Source organism: Malurus melanocephalus, unplaced genomic scaffold (genome assembly GCF_030028575.1).
Source record: "Malurus melanocephalus ecotype Western Australia unplaced genomic scaffold, MMel_1.1 scaffold_52, whole genome shotgun sequence".
Taxonomy (NCBI): domain Eukaryota; kingdom Metazoa; phylum Chordata; class Aves; order Passeriformes; family Maluridae; genus Malurus; species Malurus melanocephalus.
In genome coordinates this window covers 3,009,608-3,029,730 of record NW_026623284.1, presented here as the reverse complement: position 1 = coordinate 3,029,730, position 20,123 = coordinate 3,009,608, and the positions used below count along the sequence as shown (strand labels likewise).

The window sequence follows — 20,123 nt, the reverse complement described above, 5'->3', positions numbered from 1 at the left end:
CCCCGTGGACAGTCAGGCAGTCTGAGGCAGAATGAGAAATGAAAGCAAGCTCTTGCCACATCTTGGCAGGTGGAATAATCACCAGAGCATCCGTCTGTGGATATCTTACACCGGGCCAAACAAATCTAAAGTGTTGTAAAATGCATTTCTGACCACATTAGCCAGTACCTTTCCAGCTACGACAAAATGCATCTATTACCCACATGGCAAAACTACAGTCAATAATTGTCTCCTTTTTCCCCTAAATGACAATTGCATTGTGTCAATTATTACTGTAGTATGAACAATGGACCTGTTTTCTAAAATGGCCTAGGACATATAGGAGTGGGTTGGACTTGTCAAAAAAAATGTTAAAAGGGCTGTGAGACTTCCCTGGGGGGTTGCATCCTCTCATGATGTGATTGTGCAGAGTTGGGAGGAGGGGATGGTGTTGTGGCATGAGGTGATAACAGTGCAGACAGTGTCTGCTGCAAAGCTTGTGTTCAAGGATGGAAGAAAAAAAAAAGTGAGGTAAAATCTGAGAGAAAGACAGTGTCCCATACCTGTTTACAATTTTGCTCTGCTTCTGGTGACAGTTCTTTGTCTAAGCTACTTTTAATAGAACAAATGTTTYGAAGAAAACAACATTTTAGCAAGAAGTTTGTTTCCTGCCAAGTCTGTTTCATATTTTAACTGAATGCTTATTGACTATTTAAATTGTCARTTGAATTCAATTCAAGATGGGGTTAAATGAGATTTTTGGTTCGGTTGTGTTGTACTTCCATTGCCATCCCTGACCTGCCTGTTCATCTGCTCCCAGGATGCTTAATGGTTGGAATTGAATCTTGTCCAACCTAAAGGGTTTTATGACTCTGTAATTGTGTGCACAGCAGCTGCACAACAGCCAAAAGAGGCAGACACCGTGACAAGGACCATGAACAGCCTAGTGAGGCACCTCAGCATTTGACATTGCATTTTTAGGGCTTTGAGGTTATTTTGCCTCTAGATTTTCTCATTGTCACCTAAAGCTTAGGATGTTTTCAGAGGATAGAGGGAAGGTGTTTTCTAACCAGCTCTAACCCTTCATTCTCTGCTACACAACAGCTACAAGAAGGGAGGAGTGGCTTCGGGATTTAAACACGTGGAGACCAACATGTACAACATCAAACGCCTTCTGCACGTCAAGGGGAAGAAGCACGTGTCAGCCACAGAGGTGAGAAGAAGACATGCTCTTCTTATGGATCATTTCTCTTTCCTTCTCATCCTACACTCATTTTYGAGTAGATTTGCCTTCTGGGTATCCAATTTCTGCCCAAGGACCTCTATTTCAGGATACTTTTCAAGTCCTCACGTGAGGGTTTGGTATTTCCATGAAGAGCTGAGTGCCAGCAGAGTGAGCAGTCACTGCAAACCCATTCTTCCAAACCCAGGGACAGGTTTGCCATGGCTGTGATGTGTCACCTGCAGCTCTCTTTGTCTTCCCCGCTTTGCCAAACTCTCATTTCCCCGTGACAGGTGGCGCTTTCCTGGGACAGTTTCAACAAGGGCGATGTTTTCCTGCTGGACCTCGGTAAAGTGCTGATCCAGTGGAATGGACCCAGCTGCAGCATTGCTGAGAAATCCAGGGTGAGTACAGGCAAAAGCCACTTGGTTCAAGGTGGCATTTTTGTATGCCTAGGGAAAAAAAAATAAAGAAAAACCAGGTGGTGTTTGCATAGTGAAAATTTTAAGAGCAACAACATGGAGATGAGCAGGGTAAATAATGATAAATTTCTTGCTTGCCCATCTGCTGTTTTAGGGGCCCAAGGAAGTGCTTTGCTGCAGTTCAGACCTGGCCTCAGGCTGGGTTTCACTAGCAGCTGAGGGCACATCACTAGTTCCAGCCCCAGAAAATCATCCAGCTCCCTCTGGAGCTCATTTCCACCCCTCTGTGCCCTGTAGTTTGCATGACATGGGAYTGGAAAGTCAGCAACTCCTGTAGGTTTAGCTACAATAACCACTCCAGGGTAGATTAATTTAATTTTTTTTTTGTTTACGGCATCAACAGGGAATTCCAGCTTGGCAGGTGTGAGACAAGCAGGAATGCATAACCCAGATGCTGATARGTCAGATCTATAGCTCTTAAGGCACTTTGCAAAGGGATCATTATCTTTATTTCACTGGTAGAGGAACCAAGATGCAGAGATATTAATAAAGCAAGATACAGCAATGGGTCATCAGAAAGCTGGTGGCCAGGCTCGTGGTCATAATATTAAAAAGCAGGTGATCTGCTCTGTGTGTGGTGCCCGCTGGTGAGCTGGGGGAGGGGGAATCTCCACAGGGAATGCCATTTTCAGGGCACAGGGGAGATCCTGTGGATACTGAAGAAGAGATAAAGCACCCCTCAGCACAGGAGGGGGAGCAGGTTTGTGGCTGCTGGGTTCACCTCAGGCCTCAAGCAGGTCATTGCCTATGTCTGACAAAGGGAGGAATCTTTCAAAGCTGTTGAAGTAAGAGTTATGGGGGAAAAAAGTCAATGGAAAATGGAGATTTCAGCCTAATTAGCTGCTTGACATTTCACRCTGCTTTTCTCACAGAAGACATCCGCGTTTTTTGAACACTTGAAACATTTAAATGTAAAACGTCGCCATGGGGCAGCAGGGGTCCTGCAGCTCTGCAGCATCCTGCCTCGTTGGCCTCAGCATGTGGAAAACTCTCCCACAGACCATCCCATGAGACCATTGGACCAGTGTCCAGTCACTCGCTGGCAGTGCCTCTGTGGCTCCCACACGCCTGCATCCTGCGGGAGCAGCGACTGCAATTAGCAACATTTTCCTATGAGTTAGTTAATAATCAGGCTTTGCAGGCAAATCTGCTTCTTTAACAGCTAAATTTGGAGGACACTGGGAGCTCAGCGAGCTGTGGGGGTCTGGCTGGGCTGTTGGTGCTCAGTCAGTGCTCTGGGTCTGGGGCTCGCTGCATTTGGTGTGTGTGTGTGTCAGACTCACCCCCGTGTGTCCCTGTGCAGGGTCTGGCTCTGGCTCGGAGCATCAGGGACAGCGAGAGGGGTGGCCGTGCCCAGATTGGCATCATTGACAACGAGAGGGACAGCCCGGAYCTGATGCAGATCATGAGGATGGTGCTGGGCGAGAGGCGCGGCGAGCTCCGCGATGCCATCCCCGACACCAAAGCGGACGAGCTGCAGAAAGCCAACGTGCGGCTCTACCAGTGAGTGTGGGGCTGCGCTCCCTACCCCCAGCCCTTCTCACAGCAGCCTCTCCGGGCTCTGACTCAGCTCGCTGCCTCTGTCTTGCAGTGTCTACGAGAAGGACAACGAYCTGGTGGTGCAGGAGATCGCCACCCGGCCGCTGACGCAGGATCTGCTCCAGCACGAGGTGAGACAAAGCCAGGGTGGCGTTTCCAGTGAGAAAAGGAGGCTGTGGCTCGCTTTGTTTTCAGCTGAGCACCTGTTTCCTGAATAAATGATCAGGCCTTCCATCACTAGGACAGCTTAGCCCTGCTGTTAGGTTAGGACAGCTTAGCCCTGCTCCAATCTCAGCAGCCGGAGGTAGGTGGTGCGTTGAAGCCGTTCCAAGAAGAGATGGCAAATTGATGCTCTCAGCCAAGGATTATATTAGCTTGGCAATCACAGTGAGGGAGAGCTGCATACCAGGAATAAATTCCAGATGGAATGAAGGCTTCTTAATACCTGATGTTCAGGGATAGCCTTCCCTCTGCTGACTCCAGAGCAAATAAATACTCTGCTCACAAAACCAGGGAGATTTGTTTTCCTGCTGCAGCAAGTGACTGGTCTCAGTGACCCAGCCTGGAAGGAGATTTCCTGACAGACCCTCTGTGCAGAGTTTTTCAGAAAACAGAGGCTTTTCTTCTGACTGAAATTTGGCAGAGAATTGCTCATCCTTAATTCTCTACAGTGTGAACCAGCCTATTCCAAAGCAGCATTGTGCTGCAAGGCTCCCACTCCCCTTTTTATCCTGATGTCAGCCTTGTTAAAACCTCAGCCTCCCTTTGCAGACATGTGAAACCTTTTTTTTTTCCTTTCATGGCTCAGTTTGAAAAGTGAGGAGCCTTTGGCCCTGCAGTGTGTTTGGAGCAGCAGTTCCCTGCAAYAGGGACTCAGCACACACCTCGTCCACTTTGGGTTTAGGATCCTGCTGCATTCACAGCGATGCAGCACTTCCAGCTCCAGATCAGAGATCTAAATGGGGACAAAATAGTCGTGGAGATGTCTAACTTAGACTTTTCCTGCTCCTTTAGTAACAGATTTGGGCCTGAATGAACCCCACCAGCTCGGGTGGGGGTGATATTTCAGCATGCACTTTTAGAGCTGGTGGTGGTTTTGGTTTGAGAACATCTTCTCCAAGATGGTAATAGCCAGTTTTGAGCAATGCCTAAGAAAAAGGTATTAACTAACTAGAATTATAAATCAGCTCCTTGAGCCAGCTGTGCTCACAAAGTCAGTGTACCTGTGAGCCCCTGCCCTGCAGGGTTGGTGGTAGCTGTACTCCATTTATAAACTACAATAAATGCATCCTCTATTACTTCTGATAATGGTAGCACAAGGGCTAGAGCTCTGCAAGGCAGAGAAATGAGCAAAATCTACATCTAACCTAAATCCTCAAGAAGGATCCCAGCTGAATTAGGCTACAAACAATGAGCTTTGCCTGCACAGAGCTTTTCACATCTGTTTTTTTCCATTTCCTGTTTATTCCCTTTCACCTCAGGACTGCTACATTTTAGACCAAGGTGGCTTCAAAATTTATGTCTGGAGAGGAAAAGCCTCCAGCCCAGAAGAGAAAAAAGCAGCATTCACTCGAGCTGTGGTGAGTTATAATACTGAGCAAACCATGKTGTGGGCGGTTGATACGTGCTGATCTAGAGCTGACCTCTAATTACAATTAAGTGTGGGTCTTGGGGAGCTGGCCTGTGTAATAACAGAGAGAGAAGTGAAATGTCTAGGGGAGGCATGATGACATAAACACAAGATTGTTAGTCATCAAATTGTGCTAGAACTAAGACCTGCCACTGAAACTGAGGAAAAACATGGTTAAAGAAAATAAAGTGTAAAAGGAAATACCTTGCTACATGGTAAATAGTGGACTTCTGGAATTTGATGGTTCATGACATGGTGAAGACCAACAGGATCAGCAGGGTCAAGATGAGATTAGACAAATTCATGGTCAAAAGGTGCAGAAACAGATATTAAAGGGGCTTTGACATTCATGTGTTATTTTGTATCAGAGAATTCCTCAATTYTTCCTCTCAGCAAAAAAACAGCCTCAAGGGAGCCTGAGCAAGTTAGGCTTTCGGTGTTTTTTTTTCAAGTTGGCGTGTTGAAGTGAAGTTATGAGGAAACATAGCTTTTGATTAGTCATTTGCTTATGGGAAGACCAAAAACATCTTCCATGAGGTCTAACCAGGAGATAMGAACTTCAGTGGTTCCACCCACAGTGAGATCCTACCTGGAGACACCCAGCTAAAAAAACTTCACCTTAAAACTTATCTCGCTGTTCTCTCTGCTTCTTTCAAGAGCTTGAGCCAGGCTCATTTTAGCAGGCAATCATCTGCAAATTCTGGCCCTGAGCTACACGTGTAGAACAAAAGATATGTCTCTCTCTCCGGGTGGCAGGTGGGAGGGATGGGAGGACCATCTGCTCTGCCATTYCCTGGGGGCAGTGTGTGGCTGCAGTTTTTACAGCACAAGTTGGATGCTCAGGAAGCCACAATCAGGCTCCTTCCCCAGCCAGGGCTGCCAGGGCTGTAYCTTGGGTCATCCTGGAGCCTGCTGAGATAAACACAGGAGCAGCTCCCAAAACTGAGCAAGGATTTTGGCACTGTGGCAGAACGCAGAAGAATGTTTTCTTCCCACTCGTATTTTATCAAGCACCTCTGTTGAAGAAGTCTTTTAACTCAATTGTAGCAMAATTGCAAAGAAATAATTTAGGGAAAAAAAAGAAAAAACAAAAGATTTGTGAGGGTTTAGTCCCTTCAGAACACACCTCATGTTTTGGGGTGCTGAGCTGCCTCTGCCCCTTCGTTCCCATGCTCTCCACCATGCTCTAAGCAGGACAGCCTTCCTGGCTCAGAGAGGGACAGGAAAATTTGAGGAGAAAAGTTTTGAGAAAATAGGTGGGGGTAGGGTTCAGTCCCCTAAAGACAGAAATAAGCATGGATGCTGCAGCAAGAATTTGCAGTCACCTCTGTTTAGTCTGAATGCAAATCTCTGGGTGAATCCAGTGTTCAGTGAGGGACACTCACTCCTCAGGCTGGTTCAGCTCCAAATCCCGCTTCTCATGTCTGTAAAGCATTGCTGTATCCCTACTGATGACTTCTCTGAACCCCACCAGGGTTTTATCCAAGCCAAAGGTTATCCATCCTCCACCAACGTTGAGGTGATCAATGATGGAGCAGAGTCGGCCATGTTCAAACAGCTCTTCCAGAGGTGGACAGAAAAGAACGAAACGCAAGGGCTGGGCAAAGTCTACACTACTGGCAAAATCGGTGAGCACCTGGCTCTGGGTTTGTCTTTGCTGCCTGTGCTAAGCGACAGCTGAGGGAACAGCATTCACATCAGCTGTCTTGTGCCTTCAGGGCCTTGAAAATCTAATGCACAACCTCCCGTCAAAGCCTTGTATTTTCCATCTTCTTGGGTAGATGGAAAAGATTCATGAACTCAGTAATATTCAGATCTGCTGAGGCTTCTTATATRAACCAAATTACTCTAAATGTAAATGTAGGCAGAGAGTCGCTCCCCCCTGAGCAATTGTATGGGAAATTTGTCACTCGAAGAACTTTTGAATTTCCTTTATGAAGGGCTAATGCTGTGCCTGATAAGAAATTCTGCTTTCATTTACACTGGCACCCATCCAAAGCCCTCCTGACGTCAGGGGAATGCTGCTGTGTTTACACCGGGTGTAAATGGTGTATTTATCACRCTGCTGAAGGCAATATTACAATGCATTAACCCCAGAGAGTAAACAATTCCAAAGAGAGAGAACTTGTTGATGAGTGATGGGAAGATGACAGAGATGCTGAACATCTCCATCAATAACACCGTCAGAGCCACAAATCTCTTTCCCTTGCCTGCTCTCTCTTTTCTCTTCATCTGTGTTTCTCCCTGTGCTGTCCATAAAGATTCTTTTTCTTTGTCATGAGCTGGAGAAAATGCTGGCATTTTATTTCTGAAACCAGTGTTTTCAAAGGAGGGGAATATTTATCGATTTGGAGAAGAATTTTGAATTTTCAGTCAGGAAACTACTAATATTTTTACCAGCTAGCCACCACTGAAACATGCTGTATGGCCAATTCCAGCCAGACTGAAGGGTYTGAGCTCTTGAATATTCCAAAATCAGCATTGGTTTACTGGGGGCTGGAGTGGCTTTTTGCAAACGTGGGCCAGGTTTTTCTTGCGCACACAATAACAGTGTGTGAGGGTGGTGAGGAGGGTTTGTGCGTTGTTGTGCGTTCACTGGGTTCTTGTTTGTGTTCTGCTGGCACRTGCAGCCAAGGTGGAGCAGGTGAAGTTTGACACCACCCAGCTCCACGCCAGACCAGAGCTCGCAGCTGAGCAGAGGATGGTGGACGATGCCTCCGGGGAGATYGAGGTGAGGGAGCTGCTCTGGCTCACAGAGGGTGCAATGATCAGCGTGTTTCTGAGCATCATTCGGTTTGCTCAGCCTGGAGGAGACAAGGATAGAGCTCATGGCAGTTTAGAGCTTCTRCACRAGGGGAGGTGGAGGGGCAGGCACTGATCTCTTCCCTCTGGTGACCARGGACAGGAGCTGAGGGAACACCTGAAGGTTCAGTGGTGTGTTAGCAAAAGGGCTGTTCTTTGACTCTGCTGCTGTTCACCACGATGTTTCTTTCCCCAGGTGTGGAGGATTGAGGATTTGGAAATGCAGCCRGTGAATCCCAAGACCTATGGGCAGTTCTATGGGGGTGACTGCTACCTGGTCCTGTACACCTACCAGAGGTCAGGGAGGCCCCACTACGTCCTCTACATGTGGCAGGTGGGTCAAACTGGAGCAGAGGGGTCTGTGCCTTGTCTGCTACACAAGCCTAAATCTGAAGGAAGCAATTGCACCCAAAAATCCCAATCCAAACATCCAGAAGGACTCAGATTTTTCTCATTGGTTTCAGATATCCCAAGGTCTCCTTTATGGGCAGCATGGACACTGATCCCAAACTGGCATCAGACTGAATACTAGAAAAATCAGACAGAAACAGTGAAAGATGATGGGGCTTATTCTACTGAGGTTAAATTTGGAGTCAGACTGTCCCTTAAAACCTCAGCTCTTGGAGTTTTGCAGGTTTATGAACATCTCTTCTTTCCTTTTTAAAGCATATTTTCCTGCAGAGAGAAGCTTCAAAAATAGGACTCTGAAGTCTGAAAAACCAGAATGCCAGTGCAATTTAAATATCTGGAAGTTTTAATTCTGATCTCACGACATCACACRCTTGGGATTGGCAAGATGTTGGATTGTGAAGAGGTTTAAATCCTCGCTCTGATCAAGCTGCATGTGTCACCTCTCTGTCCCCAGGGCCGCCAYGCCTCTGTGGATGAAATCACTGCCTGTGCCCTCAATGCCATCGAGCTGGACAAGAAATACGGGGAYGAGGCTGTGCAGGTGCGAGTGACCATGGGCAAGGAGCCCAGGCACTTCCTGGCCATCTTCAAGGGCAGGCTGGTCATCTACGAGGTAACGTGGCTTTGGGAGGGTGGGAGCACGAGTGATGGCTTGGCAGCTGCCATGGAAACAGTTCAATAAAAATGGGCTGAAATTCAGGAAAGGAGCCTGCCAGCTCTGCACGGGCTGGCAGAGGGGACRTTTCTGGTACTTCCCAAGCAGTCTGAACACTGTGTAAACACAGTCCTGGACTGACCCCACTCAATTGTCCACCCCTGAGCTCCAGCAGTGATGTGTGATGTTCATTCCAGCCCCATCCCAAAATATTTTGCAGAGATAGAATAAGGCAGTCATTATGTGAGTTACCAATGCTGCTGTCCAGAGAGGGCTCTCCAGAACATGCTACAAACATTATTTGAATTGTCCTTGCCTGAATTACTTCACAGAGCTACCAACCCACTTCACTTTCTGCCTTGGCTGCTGGCATCTGTGGTGGAGATATTCCAAATGGCTGAGGGAGATGGGGATTGCCCTCAGCCCTCAGTGCTGGTTCCCCCATTCTGTTTCCACAGCAGATGTTCAGCTGAGCTGAGCACAGCTGGAAGTCAGGGTCCAGCTGCCTTGCCCAGTTTACCTGACAAATACTTTATAGACACCACGATCTGCTCACAGGATCTTRAGGATCCTGATGGGATCTGGTCAGGACACAGTTATCAGGGAGAAATGTGGGAGTTGTGCCTTTATGTTTCATTCTGACCTGGARCCAGCAGGTGTTTGTATTCCCTCACCTGCTCGTTTCTGAACCGTGGTCCATCATTGCAGCAGTGGGGAGGGCTGCGAGCCCCAAAGCYTTCCCTACATCATCCACACCCTGGATCTGTGTGTCCTCCTCACCTKCCACTGCCTCCCTTCCCTCTCTCCGTGCAGGGCGGCACCAGCCGGGCTCAGCAGAGCGCACCCGAGCCAGCCATCCGCCTYTTCCAGGTGAGGGGCACGGATGAGGTGAACACAAAGGCCACAGAGGTGCCAGCCCGAGCCTCYTCCCTCAACTCCAACGATGTCTTCCTGCTGGCCACCAGCCAAGTCTGCTACCTGTGGTGTGGGAAGGTGAGTCTGCCGCGAGACGGGGGCAGGCAGCCAAAGGAACCCGAAATTGATGATGCAGGGCTTGAGTCTGCTACATCCACTAGGTCATGGAGGTGAATCCTTGGGCAGGTGGCCCATTGATTCAATGGAGAAATGGCYTCAGGTTGCACTGAGGGAGGTTAATATTAGATATTAGGAAAAATTTCTTCACAGGTAGGGTTGTAAGGCACTCGAACAGGCTGCCCAGGGCAATGGTGGAGTCAAAAATATTCAAAAAATGTGTGGATGTGGCACTTGATGACATGATTTAGTGGTGCAGGGCTGATGGTTGGACTTCATGTTCTCAAAAGTTCTTTTTCAGCCTCAATGATTTTGTGAGAAAAGTGCACCCAGGAAAGGGCTCTGTCTGTGGAGGGTCAGCAGTAACAGCTCTCTCTACAAAAGTAAACCATGCTGGGTTCACCTCACCTCAGCGCTGATGTTCATGCAGCTTTCASGTGAATAAATCACCCCAGATTTTCCAGCTGTAAGAAACCAGCCGGGATGAGAGCAAATTMATTTATCTGTGTGTCAGGATGAGGTGATGGATCAAACCAAAGCAGAGAAGCTGTGGATGCCCCATCCCTGGAAGTGTTCAAGGCCCGATTGAATGGGGCTTGGAGCAACCTGGTTGAGTGGAAGGTGTTCCTGATGACCTTTAAAGTCCCCCCTAACCCAAATCATTCTGTCATTCTATGAGTTTTGCTCTGGGTGCCCCTGATTGCGCTGAATGTCTCTTCAGGGACTAGAAATGGGTTCTSAGTGATCAGCTCAAGAGCATTCAGGCAGGTCTAAAGCTCTCCAGAGGACCAAGMCAGCTTTTCCCCACAGATGATTTTTGCCAGTCTGTCCCTGACTCCACCTCAATCTTTTATCCTGAACACAGGGATGCAGTGGAGATGAGCGGGAGATGGCCAAAATGGTGGCTGACATTGTTTCCAGGCGGGACAAGCACACCATTCTGGAAGGACAGGAGCCAGCAGAGTTCTGGGAAGCTCTGGGAGGCAAAGCACCTTATGCCAGTGAAAAGAGGTAACAGTGGCCTGCCTGTTCCCCTGGGCCCGGCCTGGGGACATTGAGTAGGGGATCAAAACTCCAGGAAACTGAGCCCTTTGATACTATGTTCTCACTAAAGGGAGCACAGGGCCAGAATATCACCAAAACCTCAGTCAGAAACCACACTGAGATGTCTCTTTCCGAGGTTTTGGGTCAGGTGTTCTGTGAAGCAGGAGCTTCAGGTCCAAACGCTGCAGACAGGGGACTATCCTCCTTTTCCTCCAGTAAACTGATCCCATATCTGATCCCAAGGGCTGCAGAACCTCGTGCTCCATTTGCAGCCKTTATCATCAGCAGCCCCAGAAGAATCAGGACACTGAATCTGCTTTAGAGCAACATGGGTTTCTCCAGCCCTCTGGCAGGTGATGGGCTTCTTTGCAAACAAMTGATCTGGTGTGGCTTTTACCTGACATCAGGCTCATCTCCTCATAAGAGAGGAGTTAGTTCCTCTTTTGCCCTCTTTGGGTGGAGAAAGAATTACCTACAAAAATCATTAAAATGGTCTGAGAATCCCCTGAAACTTGGCACTGCTGACTTTCAGGATGAGCATTGCCATGTTCCACCTCCTCCTTCAAGGCCATGAAAAGTAGCTTTAGGGCCCTGCAGTCAGCCAGGAGGGAAMGATTTCCACCTTTTTTTTTGCTTTTTCCTCCCCTGCCATGCATGAGGCAGGTTCCAGGAGCAGATCACACACTACCAGCCTCGCCTCTTCGAGTGCTCCAACCAGACGGGGCGGTTCATCATGACGGAGGTGGTGGGCTTCTGCCAGGAGGACCTGGATGAAGATGATGTCATGTTGTTGGACACATGGGAAGAGGTCAGCAAGTCTCTCCTTCTCCCCAGACATATTTTCAAACAGGTGTCATGGCTTTAATTGGTGTTTATTGGGTTGGATCTCAGCCCATGACAGGGTTCAGATACCTTGAAACGTGCAAAAGCTGTTACCTGAAGTATTTATGCTTCACGCTTGTCTCAAAAGCAAATTCTTCCTTGGCTTGGGAATAAATCGGGGCTCAAAATCATGGGGGACTGTTGGGAGAACACATTTCCAACCTTATCTGTGCTCCCATGGGCTGGGGAGGGCAAACAGCCATGTCTGCACAAGTTCTGATGACTCACTGACCTTCACCATCCTCTCCCTCACAGATTTTCCTCTGGGTGGGCAAAGCCTCCAATGCTCAGGAGAGGAGCGAGGCCATGGCCTCGGCTAAGGAGTATCTCAAAACCCATCCTGCTGGAAGGGACTTGGCCACYCCCATCATCCTGGTGAAGCAGGGCTACGAGCCCCTCAACTTCACGGGCTGGTTCAACGCCTGGGACCCCTACAAATGGAGTGTAAGTCGATGGAAAAGCCCCGTGGTGTGCTGGTGGTGTCAGCGGTGCCTAGAGGGTGCTGTCAGTGAATTTAGGGAGTGAAACATCACTAGGACATACCCTGAGCTTCACRGAATGGCTTGGGTCAGAAAGGACCTCAAAGATCATCCAGTTCCAACCCCCTTCTATGGGCAGGGACAGGATTTCCTGGTGCTGTCTGAGCAGCTTCTGCTCCTTCACTGATAAAAAGTACCTTTCACCAGTTGGGTGAAACTGAGGCTTTTGCAAATCTGCTTGAATTCACAATGTTCATATTTTTGTGAACAGCTTCCAAATAAGATTTGTGATTTCAGCCAAAAAAGTGGCTGTGAGCAGTAAAATCAGCTTCAGAGGGAAAACGGACGCACCCCACATCATAAAGGAAAAAAAATACCAACCCAACCCAAMCCAACAATTCTCATTGTTGAAAATTCAGCCACAGAGACAGATTTATGACCCAGCTCTAAGGGCAARCTGTGRAATGAAAGATGTGAGCAGACAGGTYTCATGTTCAGGTTTGTGGAAAGCCCATCAGAGCCCAGGAGCTCCTGAGCAAGGTCACCCTTGGTCCCTGCACACCAGCYTTCAAAAGCAGAGCTACAGATACCAGCTCCTCCCACACAGAAATGGAAACCTGCCCTGGGAGATGACTGGAACAGAAAAATGCCTTTCTCCCCTTTTTCCCCAGGACTTCACACTGCAGGAAAACTCTTACAGAGATAYTTTATTTCCTGTATCTGGGTTTTCRTTGTTTTTCTTCCCAGTCCTTGTGGTGGTAGAGAGCCTGTCTTGACAGCTGGATCCAGACAGATAAGGCAGCAACTCACAATGACCCTTAAAACAATGTTGATGCATGGAACAAAGGTCAAAATTTGTGGGTTTGTTTTAATTTTTTTTTCCTGAGGAACTGCTGAAAAACAAGGATACAGCTCATAAAATATGTGCCTCTAAAAATATCCCCTGTAGGCAGCTTCAGCAACTACAGACAAGCCATCCAAATTGTTGACATCCCAGAAACATCTGGTGTGAGTTCTTTGCTCAGTTTTGGGTCTAAATCTGTTTTCTCTGCAGTCCATGTGTTTATGTTGCTTGTTCTTGTTGGGAAACTTTGGTGGATGATTCTGTTAAGAACTGACATCTCCTGGCTGCTTAGGAAAACACAGTCATGAGCTTTGCCAATTTATCTAATATATTCCATTTTTTTAATAGGAAATAAGAGGTGTCTGGTAATACATGGCCCCTAATTACAACAAGTCAGGACTTGAGKCTTTGGAAAAATCTGTTGTTTTAGCTAAATGAATCAGGAAAGGGGAAAAAAKGAGTATTATTTCAGGCATTGCAAGWTTCATCTAAAATGCAAATTATTTGAATCCAGCAGTAAATATTTCTCTTCATTTGCCTTCTGCTCTAAAGACTTGGAATTTCCTGGTTTCACCTGTTATTGTACAACTACAAAGGCTGAAGTTTATTTTTCTCCCTTTGTTTTCAAGTGAAAGCTCAGGCTCTGGTAGTCTCTTGATTCCTGAGGTTTGCAGGAGCTGCCACATCAGTAGCCGTCACTGGGCTTCAAAATCCGTGCTCTCCTGACCCTGTTAGAGACCAGAAGCACGGGCTGAAGGCAGCCTGTGGTTCTCACAACTCTTTCCCTTCAGGATGGAAAGTCCTACGAGGAAATGAAGAACAGCTTGGGAGACGTGTCGGCCATATCCGAGATCAAAGTGGTGAGTGGTGTCCACACAAGTAGGAAACACCTGGGKTCAAAAACCATCACTTCCCCTGCCCTGGTGGAGGGGACACCAGGATTGGAGCAGGGATGGGAACCTCAGGCTGCCAGGATCAGRGCTGTGCTCCCCTGTGGGAAGCAGAGGGAGATGTGATAAATAACCATAAATAYATCCAGCCCTCCTGGGCCTTTTCCAGTCCTTCCCAGAGGCATCTGTGAGCAGGACATGGTCCAGCTGCTTTAATGCYGAACTAATTCAAGTTCTGGAGCTCTGAGTGGGTGCAGTTAAGTGTTTTGTGAGAAGTTTGCAGTGCTGGAGCCCCCRAGACCTCGAGCAAGGGTCCCCTGGTCAAGAGGGGCATAGCCCAGTGGAGGATCCTCTAACGCACAGAGGAAATGTGTTCCCAAAAGTCCCATGTGTGCCATTGTCAGACGGGTCAGCTCTGCCCTGGTCAGGGTCAGGATGAAGGCTGGAAGGAAGCAGTAGGTTTGGATGAGGAGAGATGGCACATCAGGGAAGGGTTTGCAGATAATTCAGACATTTCAGACATGGTAGACATCTAACCTCACCTTCTGTCATCCCACATGTGCCTTCCCCGATGTTATCTTGAGAAGAATGAGACTCCTGTGAGTATCCTCAGTTGTTTGTAAGAGCTCTCATTAGCTTTTGGCAGTCCTAACACYCAGGTGTAGCATTTGTGCACTAACGCTTCAGCTGGAGCTTTCCCCTCACTGCTTTGGAGCTGCAGATAGTCTGCACCAGCAATAATCCCCCACAACCCCTGCAGAAAGATCCTGGGATCACCCCCAACTTGCTCTGCGAGAGCAACTCATCCTGACGTGYTTTCCTCCTTTTGGCAGGACCTGAACAACCTGAGCCTGAACAAGAGGACCCTCAGCACGACCAACCTGGCAGGCTCAGGCACAGCAAGTGCCCCCTCGGAGTACAAATCTCACTTCAGCCACAGCGACAGCAACAGCAACAGCTACAGCAACAACTACAATGGCAACAACAGCCACGGCAGCCCCACCCTGGTGCCCAACGGGGACGGGATTTACTCCCGAGAGGTGCTGATGCACAGGACGGTGGATGAGCTTCCAGAAGGCGTGGATCCCACTAAGAAAGAGGTGAGGCCATTGCTGGTTTTGGTGCCTTTCTAGCTTCACCTGGAATTACTCACTGGCTGRGTGTGCTTTAGACTCCTGAGTCCTGCTCAGACTCACGGGGACACTGACTGGACACACAGGTGTCATCAACAGCAGGAGCTTCCTGTGAGAGGAATTTCATAGAACCACAGAATGGCCAGGAAGGGACCTTAAAATCATTTAGTTCCCACYCCCTGCTGTGGACAGGGGCACCTTGTGGTGGTTTTATCCTAATTGAAGAAATTATGAGRTTTTTATGGCAGAAAATAATTAAATAGTAATTTTAAAGTATTTTTTCTTTTGGTAGAATTGTTTTGCTCTGCTACCCAACCTCTTTCCTTGGAAGGTCAGGGGGACAAGGTGACACATCTGAGAACAAAGCCAGAGCTTGCATTTTGCTTGGGTTGTAGGTGAATGTTTTCATTTGAAACTCCTCCCAGAAGGGATTTTTTTGTTGTTGCTGTCAGAAAGCTTGCATTTCAGCAGTTTTCAATTTCAGAAGGAATGACACATCCCAGATTTCTGATCAGCCCAGGGGTTTGGCAGTGTCTGCAGCTGGGTCCAAGCAAGCTGATGGCAGGGATGCAGGGTTGATTCCCTCTGCTCCTGTAATCCATGTTTGATCAATGCCTTGCCCAATGGATCKGGCAAAGGCCAACACTCACAGCCAGAGTCACGATCCACAGCTGGGCTCTGTGTGAGCTCTTGTGCCCAAAATGCCAGGAAAAAAACCCAACCTCCATTTCCCACAGGGCATTTCTCAGTATCCCTGATGATTCTGTTCTCTGCAAACCATGTCTTTCCAGCAATGGGAGTGAACATTTCCAGTGAATGTTTTAGGGGAGGGGACTGAGTGAGGGGGAGATGCTTTCCCTGTGAATCACTGCCTAAGGAACCACCCAAAACTCTGGCCAGCAGAGCTTCCCTGCTGGACCATAAACTGTCCTGTCCATGGTGTGATCAGCAGGGACTAATTTCCAGCCAGAGCAAACTCCTCAAAAACAGAGCGTCTCTTTGGGCTGGTGGGCTTTTATTCCCCTGGTGCTTTGGGAGGTGGGATGAGGAACAGTTGCTGGAATGTTCCACTTTCCACACTGAGGACAGGGAGCTGAGCAGGAGCTGTTGGGCTGGAGTCAGAGCTCAGCACTGGCACTGTGGGGAGGGGACACAGCCCATGGAGGTGTCCCAGGCTCTGCAGAAGCCACAGCTGACCTGTCCTTGCTCTCTCCYCTCTCCACAGTGCTACCTCTCCGATGCCGATTTCCACGACATCTTTGGGAAGTCCAAGGACGAGTTCTACCAGATGCCCAAATGGAAGCAGCAGAAYGAGAAGAAACAATTTGGACTCTTCTGAGCCCACAGGAGGCATCCAATGACTCTGGGACCAGCCCCTCTCCCTCAGGGGCTGCAGGGAAGAAGTGCAGRCATTTGCTCAATGATCCCACCCCAGCATCCCAATCCAACACAGTCTTTCCAGCAGCCACTGTTCAGGGGATGGCTCCTTTCTCCCTGCAAACCCAGAACCCCCAGGAGGCAAAACCTTTTGCAGGAACAACTTGACAGGACCTTTCTCCCTCTTCCTGACACTTTACTGCTGATAGCCACAAAGACAAGTGTGTGCCACACAAGTGCGTTRTAGCCTCATCTTTCCCTTTTGCAAATTGCCACGTGCATGAGGCCATGATCTTCCTCTGTTTGTAGAAGTTTAAAATTAGGCAAGACAAAGGCCATTTGCAGCTGCTGTGTAAATTCTGAATGGGGAGAGGAGGGGGAAGCCATAAGAGGATGGAGGGGAAGCCTTGAGGTCAGGAAAAAGGTGATGGAGTAGCCAGATAGTAGGGTAGTCCTTGGCGGGACCCCAGACAGTTCTGCCCTGTCTCCCCTTGTAGAAAAACTGCTCACCAAAGAACAGCCAGAATCAGCTGTGCACAGCTCCAGGCAGGTAAAACACAGGAGAACCTGGTTTTTGGGGGAAAAAGCACTTATGATGACCATATTTATTAGCTGATCTGTTTCAAGAGGATGATGAGGCTATATGTTAGACACAAATGTTGATTTTGACTGCCAGASAAGACTCTGTTTTTTCTCATCCAGACAGCATCTACAACCTCACCCAACCTCCCTGACCATGACCAGAGTCCACCTGCCCACAGACCAGAGGGTTTTGGGTATGACCTGAGGCAGAGGGTGTCCTACTGAAGGTTTTCTCAGGGCTCCACCCCTGTGATGTCCGTGGGGTTGAGAGTGCTCGTTCCACACTGTGGGATCAGTCTGACTGGGGAGGGCAGTGGGAACTGTGAGCAGTCAGTGATGAAGGGAAAAAACTGGAAACTAAAGGAAGAAACACCTCCTTGAAAACTCAGACTACGTGGGTTTGCAGCTTTACTCCATTTTGCGATCAGTGATTACAAATAAATATCCAGCAGCAGCACTGAAAGTGTCCTTGATCAGCTTTGGGGGCAGGATGGCAGTAACAAGAGCTCTGTAGGGCCACAGATCYTTCAAACATCTGATCATCAATGGAATTTTGGATTTTTTTTAGAAGAAAAGAAAAAAAGTRAAGAGATGGGSCCCCTTCTGTTYCCAAMCTTCACATAGCTRGGAYCATTTGTCCCYCCATGCCCAGGTACCCTGCTCCTGSAGCCCCCTCATTGCCAATGAGCAGCAGTATCTGGTGGCTCAACAGGCACCCTGACTGCCCAGCCCTCTGCAGGGATGTGRGGACGGAACTGGGGAGCTCCAGATGCTGATTGAGGGGTGAAGAGTGCTCACCCAACACCCAGGACCACATCCCTGTGCTGGAGTGTCACCATCTGGCTGGGCTGGAGCAGGGAGCTTCTGGTGATGGGCTCTCCTGGACAGAGCTTGGTGTTTAAGAATTGGGAGTTTAATAAGCCCCAAGCCCATTGTGATGTCCATGTGCCTGACACTCCTGCACCCCATTTCTGCTTGAGGGTTGAGCCCAAAACCCACTGAAACCCCCTGGGCAGAGTAAATTCAGCACCAAGCAGAGGCACAAACCAGCTGAATTACCTGTGATTGCTCCTGCTGTGTACACATGAGATGCAATCAATGCACGTCACCYACATTTCAGCCTCTGCTGGCACTGCTGGAATCAGCAATATTTGCCTTGCCCCACTGATAAGCAGCTCCCCAATTAGTGAATGTGCTCCTCAGCAAGATGCAGAAATGCCATCTACCTATGGGCCCAACAAGCTTCACCCAATCAGAGACCAGCCAAAATACAGGCAGATGATGGAGATTAGGCCAGTTTGCTACAAATTGCTTTAAATCTTGCAGCCACCAGCTCACCAACATTAGGGGAGCACTGCTGGCAGCACTCAGAAGCCAGCCTGGGATTTCACAGACCGTGGAGCCTTCTGTTTTTTGGGGCTGATGGAAACTGCTGCTGCTCTCCTCTCCTCATGGGAGAGTTGTTTTTACTCCCTGACTCCCGTTTCTGCAGGAAAGAYCCTCTCCCACATCCTCCCTTTTGTGCCTTTTGCTGCGATGTCAGAGGCCATGTCCTGTTTCTGCTGCTCTTCTCCCCAGAGCTCTTCCCTCCAGGGAGGCTCCAGCACTTCCTAATCTGCTCAGAGATGAGGTCCCTTGATGACAACCTAGACCATGTCTGTTCCTTGGGGACAGAGGAGACCTTGCAGCATTGTCCATCATGCTCTGCSCATMCCAGCTCCATCCCAACTCCTTTCCCACCTGGCTCTAGTAGTTTCCTCTCAGCTGTTCCTGCCTGATCAGGGATGTTTTCTCTGCCCATGGATCTTGCCTATCTTTATTTAAATACTCAACAGGCAGAGGAAAACCCAGTTTCTCTGTTCAATCCATCTAAGCCCATCCTGACCCCGACCTCACAGTCCCCCACTTGTCTAGTGCTGGCCACAGCATGCAGGTGAGGGCTTTGGCTCCATAACCCAACTGAAATCTCATCCCAAAAAATGCAAATAATGTGCTCCCAGCCAGCCCAGCAGGCTGATCTGACCTCACAGAGTAACAGAATCACAGAATGGTTTGAGGGGCCCTAAAGATCATCCAGTCCTAAGCCCCTGTCACGGGCAGGGACACCTCCCACTATCCCAGGCTGCTCAGAGCCCCAAGGATGGGGCATCCACAACTTCCCTGRRAAACTTCTTCCAGTKCCTCACTGCCCTCACWGGGAAGAATTTCTTTCCAACTTGCCCCACAGGAGCTGGTGCTGACACAAGGGAGGGGACAGAACCMCCTCTGATCACCTCCATCTCTGCTTTTCATCCCATGGCTCCCTAAAACAAAATGTTGAGAGAGCAGGGACTGAGCTCAGGCTGTCCCTGGGTGGGAGTCAAGGATGCTCCAGCCTTGGCACTGAAATGTGTCTCCTACAATGTGCCCCACCCCAGAGGTGAGCTGGGAGAGCCCCTGTCCCTGCAGGGCCCGTGCTCTGCCTCGCTGGCCACTCCTGAACCCTTCCACCCACTGGTTCTAATGCAGTATCAGCCTTTGAGGTGGGGGTTKAATTCACATTTTATCTGGCAATGGTTTATAACATCWCACAGTATTGAAGAGGAAAAGCCAWTGTGTGCAGCGATGTTTGCTGTAGCATAACAAACTCCAGGGAGGACTGAAAGAAACCCAGCTTTTCAGCAGGCCCAAGGACCACTMAATCCAGGCTATTTTGGACTAAAAAATATAAGCTGACTGAAGTATGTTTAAAAGGACATCAACATCTTTGGTATCACCCCCTTACCTTCCCCACCAGGGATTAAAATCAGAGAGCCTCATACTTTGGGAAATTAAGCAGGTCTATCTCCAAATTMATGTATGATGCATCCAAGTAGGACAAAGGTGCAAATAATGACAAGTAATCAGACTCTTCCAAAATTGTCTTTAAACTTTTAATAGTCTAACACACTTTTAGTAACACAGTTGGCATTCAAAATATATATTATTTCATTTCAACAATATTCCCTTAACTCTGTAGTTCTACTTGAAGACAAATCACTTGTTGTGTTGTTTTCAAAACATTCTTGTGCTGGGTTACCTCTACAGTGCAATTGGGACCTGCTAGCACTTACAACATCCACTTCCTCTCTGCTAAAAAATGACATTTTTCTGTAAAAACA

The 20,123-nt window shown here is 48.4% G+C and overlaps 1 protein-coding gene across 2 annotated transcripts in view; it reads left to right on the top strand.

The window, feature by feature from the left end:
- VILL (villin like) overlaps positions 1 to 17,568 on the top strand; it is a 33,656-nt gene extending 16,088 nt beyond the window's left edge. The window contains exons 5-20 of one of the 2 annotated variants that reach the window (XM_057365433.1): positions 1,084 to 1,192; positions 1,495 to 1,605; positions 2,987 to 3,186; positions 3,275 to 3,353; positions 4,704 to 4,802; positions 6,327 to 6,480; positions 7,483 to 7,583; positions 7,851 to 7,988; positions 8,520 to 8,678; positions 9,534 to 9,713; positions 10,618 to 10,763; positions 11,460 to 11,604; positions 11,934 to 12,122; positions 13,793 to 13,861; positions 14,725 to 14,991; positions 16,250 to 17,568. In XM_057365433.1, the coding sequence (XP_057221416.1) occupies positions 1,084 to 1,192; positions 1,495 to 1,605; positions 2,987 to 3,186; positions 3,275 to 3,353; positions 4,704 to 4,802; positions 6,327 to 6,480; positions 7,483 to 7,583; positions 7,851 to 7,988; positions 8,520 to 8,678; positions 9,534 to 9,713; positions 10,618 to 10,763; positions 11,460 to 11,604; positions 11,934 to 12,122; positions 13,793 to 13,861; positions 14,725 to 14,991; positions 16,250 to 16,363 (2,260 nt within the window). In that variant the 3' untranslated portion in view covers positions 16,364 to 17,568. The remainder of the gene's footprint in view (positions 1 to 1,083; positions 1,193 to 1,494; positions 1,606 to 2,986; positions 3,187 to 3,274; positions 3,354 to 4,703; positions 4,803 to 6,326; positions 6,481 to 7,482; positions 7,584 to 7,850; positions 7,989 to 8,519; positions 8,679 to 9,533; positions 9,714 to 10,617; positions 10,764 to 11,459; positions 11,605 to 11,933; positions 12,123 to 13,792; positions 13,862 to 14,724; positions 14,992 to 16,249) is intronic. The other variant, XM_057365432.1, reaches the window with a different exon arrangement.
- The last annotated feature ends 2,555 nt before the right edge of the window (positions 17,569 to 20,123 follow it).